The sequence below is a fragment of the Manacus vitellinus genome, unplaced genomic scaffold (genome assembly GCF_001715985.3).
Source record: "Manacus vitellinus isolate BGI_N305 unplaced genomic scaffold, ASM171598v3 scaffold_51_pilon, whole genome shotgun sequence".
NCBI classification, from domain to species: domain Eukaryota; kingdom Metazoa; phylum Chordata; class Aves; order Passeriformes; family Pipridae; genus Manacus; species Manacus vitellinus.
Genome location: NW_021940620.1, coordinates 3,670,626 through 3,683,823, shown reverse-complemented (window position 1 = coordinate 3,683,823; position 13,198 = coordinate 3,670,626). Strand labels below are relative to the sequence as shown.

The 13,198-nt window shown below is 45.2% G+C and overlaps 1 protein-coding gene across 2 annotated transcripts in view; it reads left to right on the top strand.

Annotated features, from left to right (window-relative positions):
- The window catches only part of KLHL3 (kelch like family member 3), a 67,013-nt gene extending 63,346 nt beyond the window's left edge, over positions 1–3,667 (top strand). For both annotated transcript variants that reach the window (XM_018081049.2, XM_008921055.2), the window contains 3 exons: positions 2,285–2,425; positions 2,637–2,780; positions 3,020–3,667. In XM_018081049.2, coding sequence (XP_017936538.1) covers positions 2,285–2,425; positions 2,637–2,780; positions 3,020–3,048 — 314 coding nt within the window. In that variant the 3' untranslated portion in view covers positions 3,049–3,667. The remainder of the gene's footprint in view (positions 1–2,284; positions 2,426–2,636; positions 2,781–3,019) is intronic.
- The last annotated feature ends 9,531 nt before the right edge of the window (positions 3,668–13,198 follow it).

Below are 13,198 nucleotides of genomic sequence, written 5' to 3'. Positions count from 1 at the left end.
TATTTGCCCCCCTTCCCGTGAGGGGTGAAACCATAATGGCTTGGAAGCCCTCAGCAGCTCTCCTGATTTCGACAAAATCTGCCAAATTGTGATTAGTTTCTGGATGAATGAAATAATGTTCAGTGTCTCTAAGTAGCCCTGCTGACAGATGTGTCTCACTTGAAAGCAAAGAGTTCTCTCCCCAGATCACCAGCTGCAGGGTCAGCTGAGCATGAGAAAGCCAAGCTACACCTCCTATCACTGGGGTTTGTTGGATGGATTTCCATTTTGGGTCTTCCTGCAAGCATCCAGCGGGTGCTTTGCAGACCTTTGCATCACTGGGTGATGTGCAGACCAAAATTCATCTCAGATTGCCCCTGCTAAGCTAATTTTTAGTGTATTTTTTTGTTGGCGAGAGTTGATCTGGAGGATTAGAGGAAAGGACATGTTATAAAAGGATTATATTCTAGTCTTGATGGTTTCTAACTTACTACATTGTGTTAGGCTAGGTAGGGACTTTTCTTTGTGACTGTTCTTCTCTGAAAGGGGTGAGAGCTCTTATCCATTGCATTTAAAATTGACCTCAAGTGAAAGGGAATTTGTCACTGTTGGTCCTATTGCTCAGTGTGTGCTGTGGGTCCTCCCTGTTGTTAAATTGTGCAGTTACCCAGAGGCAGCCAAGCCTGGAGGCTGCCCTTTGGGGCTGAAATGACCCCGCAGGTTAAGCTGGGGTGGGAGGTTCCCTTTTGAGCTGAGCAGTTTGAGAAGCTGCTCTCTACACCCTGTCTTCCTTTTCTCACTCCAATACCCTTTTGTGACTCCAAGTGAGGCAAATTTGGACACACACTTGGTTCAGTTGGAAGAAGTTTGTAGCATCTGCTTGATGCTTAAACCTAGCCCAGCACAGCCTTACAGGAGAACAGAACGAGCATCTCATATTGTTTACAGCATGTTGAGACAGCAAAAGAGTTTGTGCCTGTAGTGAGATGGATTTTAGTGAATTTTCTCTGTTTGAAGCACTGCTCTGAGAGCTGCTTTGCCAGTATATCCCCATTGGCAACTCCACTGTTAGGTGTGCTCGTACTTCCCTGCCAAATTGCTCCGCGGTTTTCTGTTCCCCACCTGAAAGCTGAGCTCCTCGAGCTCTGGGCGTCACCGAGGTGCCCCTCCAGCAGGCACTGGGAGGGCACTGCCCGGTGCCCTGGTCCCCAGCGGTGCTGCAGCACGATCTGCTGCACAGCTCCATCACGGACACCGCACTGCCGGCCCCGTGCTGACATCTAGTGGGGACGAGGACAGTTGTCCCCAACTCCCTGGGGTGGCCCCAATCCAGGCAGTGGGGCTGTGGGGGTGTGCAGGCACTGTCTGGGTTTAATAGAATCACGGAATCATTTAGATTGGAAAAGACCTTTAAGATTATCGAGTCCAACCATTAACCCGGCACTGCCGTGGTCACTGCTGAACCACGTCCCCAAGTGCCACATCTGCTCATTTTTTAAACACTTCCAGGATTTGCTGGACCAGCTTGGGGTTCTCTTCCCCCTCCTGGCAGGAACATCCTATCTGTTTGTGCCTGTCTCACTGCACAGGAAGAGCAGTTTTAGGTGGAAAAGCCTTTAGAGTGTTTCTGACTCTTTTACTCTCTTACTTGCTTAAATTAGTTTACTAATTAAATTATTTCTTAAAAGTATAAAATAAAACAGCTGAATATAGTCAAATGCCAAGGTGCTGCTGGGCTCAGATGCAGTAAGCTTTACTCCCCATTTAAGTGACTTCCCATTTTCCAGTGAACTGGGAGACACCTTGTACAGCTCAGGAGCCAGGATGTATGTTGGGACTTGGTCTCCCCTTCCCAAGTGATGCATGTTGGAGTATCTCAACCAGACCAAGGATTTGGCCCAGTAAGGTGGATATTTATGGCAGTTAGAGATGAATTATGTGTTTGCCAAAGGTGAACTATAAATCCCAGTCCCATGCTGGGATTTCAGCACCTCTTGATGCAGAGCGAGATGTGTGGTCAAAACCAAACCCAGCAGCAGCAAGTTAGGAGAGTCTGGAGAAGGGAGAGATGATGGTGACAGACCTGTGACAGTGTGCCTGTCCCAAAGGGTGGTGTGGCTGGTGGAGCTGTAATTCATCAGTCAGTCTGGGTGGGTGGGGAGTTGTCCTTGGTGATCTTGAGGCACACGTGGCCAGTGTTTTGGAAGTGCTTTGGAGAGGCCAAGACAAGCCCCCCAGGAGGAGAAGCAGGGGGTGTGCAACCCTCTCCCCTGCAGGTTTGGCTGACTCTGGGCTCTCTTGGCAGGTGTGGGTGTTCTCAGCGGGCTCCTCTATGCCACTGGCGGCCACGACGGCCCCCTGGTCAGGAAGAGTGTGGAAGTCTATGACCCAGGGACAAACACCTGGAAGCAAGTAGCAGACATGAACATGTGCAGAAGAAATGCAGGTAACCAGGACACGCCTTTCTGCAGCGTTTGGTTCAGTCGTCTGTGAGGTTTTTAATGCAGTTAAATGTGCTGAGGGTGTGAGTGGCTGGTGTTGGGAGTGACAAAAGCAGAAGATGAAGCATCTGCTTGGGAATGGATCGGGAATGTGGCAGGAGATGTGTTGTGGGGGGTGAGTTAGCCCACGTCTGACCGTCTGTGCTCTGCTTTGAGGTGTGTGTGCGGTGAATGGTCTCCTCTACGTGGTGGGAGGCGACGACGGTTCCTGCAATTTGGCCTCGGTGGAATATTACAACCCCAGCACGGACAAGTGGACGTTGCTGCCAACCAGCATGAGCACAGGGAGGAGTTACGCAGGTAAGCAGCCAGTGGGAGAGCTGGCAACAGCTGGGCTCGTGCATAAACTTGAGGGCTGTGTCTCCTGAAGCTTAAATCCTACCTTTTTGTGTGTTTTATGTTGGTTGCAGTAGAAATAGTAGATGCCTCTCTCTGCTGGCCTGTTGCTGGGCTTTGGCTTTGCAGGGTGATCTGAACCACCCAGCAGTCCAGGAGCTGCTCCTGCAGTAACTGTGTCTGTCTGTCTGTCCTTACAACAGGTGTGGCTGTGATTCACAAGCCCTTGTGACACACAATGAAGCCAATGTGAGGAGCAGAAGTGAAGTGGATCCAGCTAGGTGGTGTTGAGAAGATGACTGACCTCTGACCTGACCCATCTCATTGCTGTTAACGTCTTAGCATGACAAGTGATATGTTCCAAGCATCATCCACTCTGTGGTGGATTGCATAGCCAAGTGAAAAGCCCTCTGGGGACATGTTCCATGCTAGACACGAGGTGTTGCTTGTTTTCTGTGGTGCAATCAACTGTTCTTCTCAATGGCGTGTCCTGAGATAAACGCTGTGCTTGGACTGCAGGCACGGAATTACCTGTGTGAAACAAAACTGCTACGTTTGGGCATGTGAGTAAAAATGAACACTCCTGGATTTCTTCACTACTGATGCTCCGTGCACATTGTTGGTTGAACTACTTACTCACTGTGCCTGGAGGGTGGACTTCACTACTGGCAGTGGAAATCTCTGAGTTCCAACTGAGAAAAACAGTCAGCAGAAATGGACTGGAACAGGGTGCTCTGGCTCGAGTGTGACGCTGTCTCAGTCATACGTTTGTACATGCCACTGGACTGCTGTATGTACCCCTGAAATGCTTGTCCTACGGTGGAAATAAATACCATGTGATTTTTCTACTTGCCATGGATGCTGTGTGCTGTACCTGACGGGACCTGCTGGGCAGTGCCTTCCCTGGGGCTGAAGTCTCAGCACCTGAGCCACACGAAACTTCCCAGCCTCACAAAACACATGCTGCTCCCGCGGGGTTTGTTGCTCCTGTGAAACAAATGTTGCTTGAATAGAAAGTATTCCCAACCCACACATTTCAGCTGTGCTGAAATCCCCAGTTCTGGCTCTGTCCAGCATCTCGATGCCATTTCATAATAGAGCATTTAGATGTTAAAAACTACCTTATGGTGCCATTAATGTAGAGACATTCCATACAGAGAGAACCCTCTGTCACCCAAGCAGGGATTAATGAGCCAAGTAAAATACCTGCAGTGTTTTAATGCTTTCAGAGCATGGAGATTAACTAATCACTGTCACTGTAATTGCTATTTTAATCTTGCCCTTACTGAAGGCATTCCTCTATTAGTATGAAGAACTCATAAAATTATTCAAAACAGACAAATGTAGCTCCAGCTGCAGGAGAGCTGTCTTGCTTACATACCAAATTCTTAAAAGTTTTCTGTTTGAGAAGATGTTTGACTTTAAAACACTTTGTTGTGTCTCCTTGTGAGCTCTGGCATGCTTCTGCATACAGGGGTGGGCTCCCAGAAGCTTCCCAGCTGAAGGGAACTAGTGAAGAAAAATATTTTCTCTAGGCTTTTTCTTGTTATTTGTTGTTTGGTTTTTTTTGTTGTTGTTTGTTTCTCTCCCGTAGATCAGCTGAGGCTTTTTGTTGTGGGCAGCTGGCCAGTGTTTTTCTGCTGGTTTCTGTCTCCATAGGTCTGTTATTAAAAAGACTCCCAGTGACCTTCGACAGTAGAAGAGAAAAATACTTCAAAGTTCATTTCAGAGGGATCCACGCTACATCTTCTTGTGCAGCTTTTGCAGAGGAGTGGGTTACTTCTGTAAATATGTAGATCTTTGGTCTTTGAGTTGACACAGTCCTGGTAAGATGGGTTCACTGTGGGGGAAACAGCACCTACCTTTGCTGTGTCACCCCCCCACAGAGGGACTGGCCTTCATGGGGAATGTTAGGTAGCTCCCAATCCTCTTTGGATGTTCTTGTTTTCACAAACAAAGCCAAGCTGTCCAAAGAAAAGGCAGTATTATTCTTGATGTCTACCCTTCCATTGTACGTCAGCTCAGAAGTCTTGAAAATAATAATTAAAAAAATAAATGAGTCGTTTCTATAATACCCTTTAAACATTTTGAGTTTTACGATCCGCAGTGAAACGTGCCAAAATAATAGTATGACATGCTGCTCTTCTCTGAGGTTTTGCTTACTGTAAAAGCCATTGAGGCTGGCAGGAATGTATCCTGGCAGGAATGTATCCCTGACTGCAACTGCCTTAGGATCAGAGTCCTGAGATGCATCTTTATGATGACATAAAGGAAGGTGATGAGGCCCCAGTTTGGACAGACTCAAATTCACTGGCCTGAAAAGTGGTTCCCTTTGATGCAGCCCATGGGAATAAAGGATAAAATGGGACAGGTTTTGGTCAGAGGGAGTATCTCTTGTTAGGCTGAGTGACTGGACAAGGGTGGACAAGCATTTGGACACACATGGCCCTTGTTAGATCTGTACAGACATAAAGCTAAATAAACTACTGTATGAGCTGCTTGCAGAGCCCCACTACAGCTCAGCAGTTGGGAACAGTCCCCAGCCAACCTTCTCATACCTGTGGCTTCACTGGAGCAAAGGCAAATACTGTTCAGGGCCTCTGAATTTCTGTGGGCTGGAGATAAAAGCTAGTAGGTACTGCTGGAGAGGAGCAAGGTTTGAAATCTGCTGTGGTTGTCAGATGTGGAAAGTGGATATGCCTGAAGCTGGGATAATTTTATCCCCTGCTATCCATCTATTCATAAGATATTTTCCTTAGGAGGAAAACAGGTTTTGGTGTTTTTCTGCTATTGTAAAATGGCATTTCTGCCCGCTGCTGGCCCAGACCTGTGGCTTGCTGGACAAGGCCAGGACTCCCAGCCCTTGCCAGGGATGAGTGATGCTGTTCCCAGCTGCAGCCAGTTCTCCTCGATGGCAAATGACACATTTCTTTCTCTCCTCCTCAAACAGTTGCAGTGTTATGCAAGTCAAGTGACCTCGTTTTCCAGCTATGCAATCCCAACAACCCTAACACGTGATGAACCAGCTGTAAACCTCCCCCACCCCACCCCAGAAATGCTTTTGGAATTTGTCTTTGGCCTGTGGTTTCGTGTTTGTATTGTTCATCCTGAGCACCTGAGCCAGATCCTTTACAGATTGCCTTTTTCTAGGACTGAAAACGTAGCATTAGCGCTAACAAATTTTACTGTAAATATTTTTATAAGACAGATTTTAAATAATTTTTTTGGATCGCTTTTTATGGTCGTCAGTGACACTTCTGTTAAATTCTGGGTCTAATTCATGCACTCCAGTGCAGTTTTTGCTGGCTGTGGTGTAGGTGTGACTCTGCACGTTCTCTGCACAAGAAATGCTGTGTTGTAACTGAGATCTGGGAAGGCTCTTGTGTTGATTCTAACCTATGAGAAGGACAGCACTGGGCTCCACATTATGAGATAAATTCAAATCCATTACCTCAGTCACCAGGACGCTCTTAGATTATTAATTTACAACGATTTCAATACTCTGATTTAATTTACTTGTGCCATGTGTTTGGTTCCTGGTCAGTTTGGGGGACAAGCTGTCACTCAGCCATCCTCTTTCTTGGCTCCTGTGTGAGCTGCTTGAAGATGGAGATGCTCTGCCCAAAACAGTGTGGGCACAACCCCCCAGGCTGCCAAAACCAGCCAAATTATTGCAGGAGGCTTAGTAAAAGCTTTACACACCAAATTCGGGCTGCTTCCTTGCATTGGTCCTTTGTGAATTTGAAGGCTTTCCTCAGCTCCTGTTGTCACCTCTTTTTGGGATCACCCTGTGCTTGACCCCTGTGGGATTTTCTGGCCTTGGGTTTTCCCAGAGGTGGCTTTGCTGTTGCAGAGGATGCACCCTGGGGATGTGCCCCCCAAACCTCAACAGCATCTCATGTAGATGAGATGGGCTTGCTCACGCTGCTGGGCTTGCAAAGCAGGATAGATTTGCCTCAAGCAAGCTGTTGTTTGAAAAAGTTTGAATCGAGTCCATCTTTTCCATTTGTGCCTAATAGATAAATTGGGGGTGATTAAAACCAATTTTCAGTTCATTCAGTTTATCCAAACACTTTCTTTGTACAGATGTGTGCAGCATGTAATTACCATAAATACACTTGGCAGCGTTTGCGTGACACCACCGCGAAAGCTCAGCACTGTTCTCTGGTTTGCAGTGTTTGGAGACCAAAATCCTTAATACCCAGCGAGGTGCAGTGCCTGTTCACCAAGCTAACATGATGGTTCAACAGCTAGATTAACCTTTGGGATTGTTACTAGTATATTATCAAAGCAGTTGCCCCCTTGGTTTAACATCATGCCCACAAGTCACATTCACATGAGCATAACTCGTTGCTCAAAGCTGCAGTGTTGGGAGTGTGCTAGGTATTACATTCTGAATATGGGCTAATTCACTTTTTTTTTGTCTACTCTTCTCTTGTTTATGGGTTTATAAATTATTTTCCTCTACAGTGACAATAAATAAATATTGAGAATTTTAATTTGTGTATTTTATGTATAAGAAGACCCTTAAGAGTAATGAATGATTGTGAAATAATTTACCTGGGTGTGAATTTTTTTGGTTTTGTAAAACAGACTTTGTTGGTTCAGTGGCTGGCAGTATACCATAATGACTCGGTAGACTGTTTTAGCTTGTTTTTTAAATTAAAGATTTTTTTTGCATGAGTGTGGAGGACCAAGGACTTTGCAAAGTAATTCTCTTGACAACTGTCTTGTCCAGTGTGACAAATGACTCAAGAAACATTCATATTTATATTATGAAAGAAAATCACACTGTAGTTCCCCATCATTTAATTTGAATAAAACCTGAACTAATGAAACTTTTCAGGGTCTGTTTTGATTTCACTGGCTTCTGACAGCAAGGAACAACCTCATCACTCCAAGTGACTTTATTTTCCCCCTCTAATTACAGCAGATACAAGGCCTGGGTTTACTTTGTGCCCTTTGGCCTGGGGTAGTGGTACCCACATGTGCTGATGCTGAGATACTCCCTGATCCTGTCCCAGACTCTGCTCTGCTCCTTTTCCAAGGGAAGTTAAAAGCTGCTTTCCTGCTGGGGTGCAGGAGAAGAGCATTTCTTTTGGGAGTGGGAAAGCCCTTGGTTTAGGGCACAGATGGCAGAAGACAGAATCTTTTAGTGAATGCAATTGGGAAGAGAAAAAGCATGAAAAAGGAGAGTTTATCCTCATGGGTTCAATATTTCTTAATAATACCATAAAGTAATACATTAAACAAAGTTGCCCAACTCATTTTGCCTTATGCTTACAATACATCTCACTGAGCTCTCTGGTTTTCCAGAAACGTTCCTTGTGCCTCATCTGTTAATACCAATGTATGACATCAAATTTACCATGTGGGATCCTGAAATTTAATTACCTGACGAGCAGATAATGACATATTGTGGGCTGCTCTATGCAGCTGGAGGACTCTGCAATTATTCCTTATTTTATTTCAAAATGACTTTTCTCCTGCACAGTTGGCTCCTCTTTATTCACATTTAAACTGATAAATCTATAAATCTGTGAACCTGCAGCTGAAGAAAAGCCTTTGAAATACAGGAAAAAAAAAATCTCACTGCCTTGATTTTGCTGCCTGATTTTTTTTCTGCTATTATTGTTTCTTTTTGTAGCCTACATTTTAATCTTTTGGCATGTGTTCCACCCCAGATTTCACCCTTGGCAGGACAGGGACCTTACAGCGGCAGCTGCCACTTTGCCTCATTCACCTCAGAAGGGTAAGTAGTTTTGCAGTGAGGAAAGAAAAGGGGACAGGAGAGAGGAAAGGAGAGGAAACATGAGGAGAACTCACCCAGTGGGGTTACAAGCTCAGAAAAGCAGCTCCCCTCTTTGTTGCTGGGTATCACCCATTTTGGAATAACCCAGGGTGAGATTTGCCTCTTCTGTTGTATAATTTGGTCTATGAGTCATCTGGAACCGGAATCAAAGGCAGGGCAGGAAAAAGCCTCAGCTCTGGAAACTTCAACATCTGATCAAAGATGACCCTATTTATGAATAAATAAGGCCAAAAAAGGACTCTCTGCATCCCCATGCCCTGAACTGCAGTGATGAGCTGGGCTGGAGGTGGGACATGTCAGTGGAGGCTTCAGATGGCAAAATTGCTTCTGCCCTGGCAGAGGTTTGTTCTTTGCCTGGTGCTGAGGGTTCTGTGTGATGGCAAAGAATGATTACAATCAAAAAAAAATAAAATCTGTTGGATACTTCTGAAAAAGCCCGTGGGAGCCAAAGGACCACTGCAGACACATTGCCATGAACCACCCAGGGTTCCCAAAGCACCCCACAGTTGCTCAGTGACTGATGATATTGCCTCACAGAATGTTATTCTGCACTGTAAACAAGCACAAAATCACTTAACTACTTAGTGACATGAAATATTCTAAGAAATTTGCCAAAGTGATTAATGTTAACGTTCTTGTTCAGCAAATGGAATGAGATTTAATTGGCACAGCTGCTGAAGTTCAATGCATTTGATCTGGCCTCAATTTACAGAATGTGAGCCTTCTTCTCTCACTGCAAGCCTCCACAGCTTCTGCTCAGCTTATTGCTCAGTGAATTACAGGTCTTAAGTGTTAGAGTATCCTTTTTTTCAATCAGTAAATCTTCTAAAAGGGCCCTTTCACGTATGTATAACACCTGTCCCAAAGGATATGTTCTTCTTTTCTAACCATAAATGGTTTAAATATTACTTTTCTATGTCTTTCTTATACTTCTTTACATTATACTCTTTCCACAATGTTATCTCACCCTATGGTGAGTTTGTCCCACTGGACGAATGCAGAACTATAATTTAGTGGTCACAGCACCAAGGCTGACAGAGCTCAAGAAGCATTTGGATGATGCTCTCAGGCACAGGGTGTGACTCTCAGGGATGGTCCTGTGCAGGGGTAAGCGTTGGACTTGATGATCCATGTGGGTCCCATCCAACTTAGCATGTTCTTTGATTCTGTGACTTTCATGACAGAATTTTCTCTGATGGAAACTACAGAATTTAGAGACCCACAGTCTTCCAGGCAGCTCTAATTTAATTCAGAATTGGGTAATATTTCTTACCTGGGTAAGGAAAGTTCAATGAAAGTTCAGTGAACTGGCATTTTGCATGTTATCAGTTTAGTTTGAACTGCATTAATATATATAAAGTGTGTAATCACATAGGCATTGATCCATTGCTGTAGCATCCCAGGGCACATGTCGTGTGCCAGAGTGTTGGAGCTTTGACCCCATGCACAGAAATCCCTGAGGCTGCTGCATGGACATGAAGTGACAACAGACCATGATTAGGGAATAGACAAAATGCTGTTGATAAATTGTGGCTAATTTGTGGACTAAAGGAAAACAGCCTGGGACGTTAATTTGTGGTTACCTAAATAGGTGAGCATGATAAAATCATTCCATGAGTGTTAGATTTTGTCTAAATTGACTTTCCATGTTCAGACCTGGTTTGGGGGTTTAAATGGCTGGGGGCTCTGACACTGAAGGGGTTTCTAAGGCTTTAGGACCTGTCTCTACCACCCAGGCTGATGTAAGGAAACCACTGTGACTCCCAGCACTGCTTCTCCCTTTATCCTCCCATCTCTCTGCATCCTGTCAAAACACCCATCAGGTAACAGGTAAGGAGATTGGGGGTCCAGGACTCCGTTGCATTTTCCTCTCCTCTGTAGTTCTTAAAATCTCCCTTTATCTCTGACTTTGGAAAGAGGAAAGGCTGCAGGATGTGTCTGAGCCCGTGTGTGCCATGGTCCAGTCTCATCCCATGGACAACCCAAGCAAAAGGAGGTTTAAAAGCCTGTGAGAGAGGGTGGTGTGAGCAGGCTTGTCTGAAAGAAGTGGTATGGCTCAAAAATCAGTCGAGTGATTGGTTACATAAGCTGTTTTTAAAGCTGCATCTCGAATGTAAAACACCCTTCTGCTTTTGAAAGCATATATGACACTGGGAATAACTTGGCTTATCTAACACAAAATGAAACCATTCTTTTTATATTCTTTGTTAAAGAATAAAATAGTGGTAAACCCTCTGGAAGCAAATTACTTAAAGCAGGAGCACCTGCTTGACAATTTAACCTTAATTGGGATCAATTGGTTCAAGCACAGGTGTTGCTGCCTTACTTGCATCTGCCCCTCCCACTCTTGCCCAGCCACCCTGTGCAGGGGAGCTTTGGTCACTGTTCTGGCTTGTCTCCTGCTTTTTCTTTGCAAGAGGTGCCTTATGCTTCTTGTTGGTCCCAAACCAGCTGAAAACAGGGAACAGTTTCTGCGGAAGTCACTGTGGTGGATGTACCAGAGCGGGTTCCAGAGGACACCAAACCCCTGCTGAGGCTGAGGAGAGTGAGGATGGAGCTGCAGCAGAAATGGCAGGTACAAAGTGGTGGGAGCTCTTAGCCCTGTGTCCCAGGGATGGCTGGTTGTTTGGACAGAGGTGGGTGCAGTCCCCCTTGCTGGGAAAGGCCCTCGTGTGAGGTGTTTTGCAGGTGGTGGTACCTGTGCAAGGTCACAGGGAATCTGTGTGTTTTCTCCATTGTGCTTCCTCTTTGCATCCCTAATGTTTATGCTGGAAGGACAAGAAGTTCTGGGACCCCTCCCTTAAGTGTAGTGGGTGTTTTCCTACAAGGAGATGATGCATTGAGGATACACCACCTTGGCTCAGCCTGTCCTTGGAGCTGGATATTTTCCTCAAGAGCTGTTCTATATTTAACTAGTTTCAGCATTTAACACACTTGTTTATGGCAAAATATTGCAGCCTCAGGTGCTGACTGAAGGAATGTGGGGCTCCCTGCTGCTATCCTGTTGCTGATGGGATGCACTGAGGTCTGGCTGCAGCCCAGGTGCCACTGCTGAGGGATCCAGCTCAGTTCAGGTGGGAGTCCTGGTTTGGCTCCCAGGGGGCTGTCCCAGCACGGATAATCTGTCAGTGCCATCAGCCTGTTTGCTCATACAGGGTTTTTTCACTAGTACATGGTCCTGGATGATACATCAAGCGGCACCACTCTCTGGTTCCTTTCCAAGATGCCATTTATTATAACTCTTTTTTTTTCTTTCTGTTTTTTTTAAATGCTTCAGCACTTTCCCTTTGTCCCCTGTGTGTGCAGTGTCAGTGACAACCAGCTCTGCAGATGGGGAGCACCTTGTGGCTCCACCTGGGTGTCCCCTGTGCTGGTGACAAAGGGGGATTCAGGGCTGATGTCCCTGCCCACAAATGACCCCTGAGCTGCAGCAGCAGCTGAGGAGACAAATGTCAGTCTAAAGGGTGGAGTAGAGAAAGGCAGAGGTGGGGAGCACAGCCAAGAATAAAGATCCTACCTTCACAGGAGGGTATATAGAGATTATAAGAGATTTATCAGGTTGTCATTTGTGAAGGGGTGAGAGGGAGGATAATTCCCATCTGAGTTGTGAAAAATGCCACTTGCCTGAAGACAAATTAATTTACTTTTTTTTTTTTTTTTGCTGGGCTGAAGGTGTCATTGAGCTGTAAAAGTTAAAAAAGTATGTAGGTATATCAAACTTGCACAGAAAATGAGCCTTAAACCCTCATCCACAAGGAGACCTGAATTTGGGTAAAGGAAAATATATGGTTGTTTTAGTGGTATGTGCAAGAGAAAGACACTTCACTTATTGGAGTTTTGCTCAATAAAAAAATGTGTCCTTTTGTGCTAGAGAAGTTTTGGTCTCCTTTACAGTGATTTTAACATTGTGGCTGCAGTCTGAACAATTTCTCTTAGGCATCAACCACCTAAGAATAATTAACCCAAATTAATCCGCCTCTGTTTTCTGTGCCTTTAATAATGTCTTATTGGTATGTTTGATAGTTAAAATGGCAAACAGTTATTTCAGAAAAATGTCATTAGAAAGTTCTAAAATGTATAATATAAAATAAAATACGTTATCAGCTTCCCCTGGACTCAAGTAGCAGAAATAAAGGATTCCTTTCTGCCCCAGTGGGTGCTTATGTAGTGATAATTTGTTTTTTGCGAGGTATGTGGCTGGAGATACCAGGTATAATCAGGCAGCTTCCCCATGAGTTTCCCTACGTGTTGTATTGTAATGACTATGTAATTTTTTCCCCCCTTATCCAGTTAATTCTGCAGTTTCTCACACATGTTGCAATTTGAGTCAACGTGGGGTAAATGTGTGTTTTCTCTGGTGCTGGCAGGGTGCAATCATCCCCAGCCTGTGGGAGCAATCACTCCAGCAAAATGTCCTTGGATTAGTGTCAGTGGGTGGAAAGCAGGTGAGGGACCCGATGGGATTTGGGCTGGGATGTGCCGTGCAGAGCACTGGACTCTGGGGGTCAGCACAGCCAAATAAATGAGCACAAGCCTGGATAGCAAGAGACATTCTCAGTGCAGGGTGAAT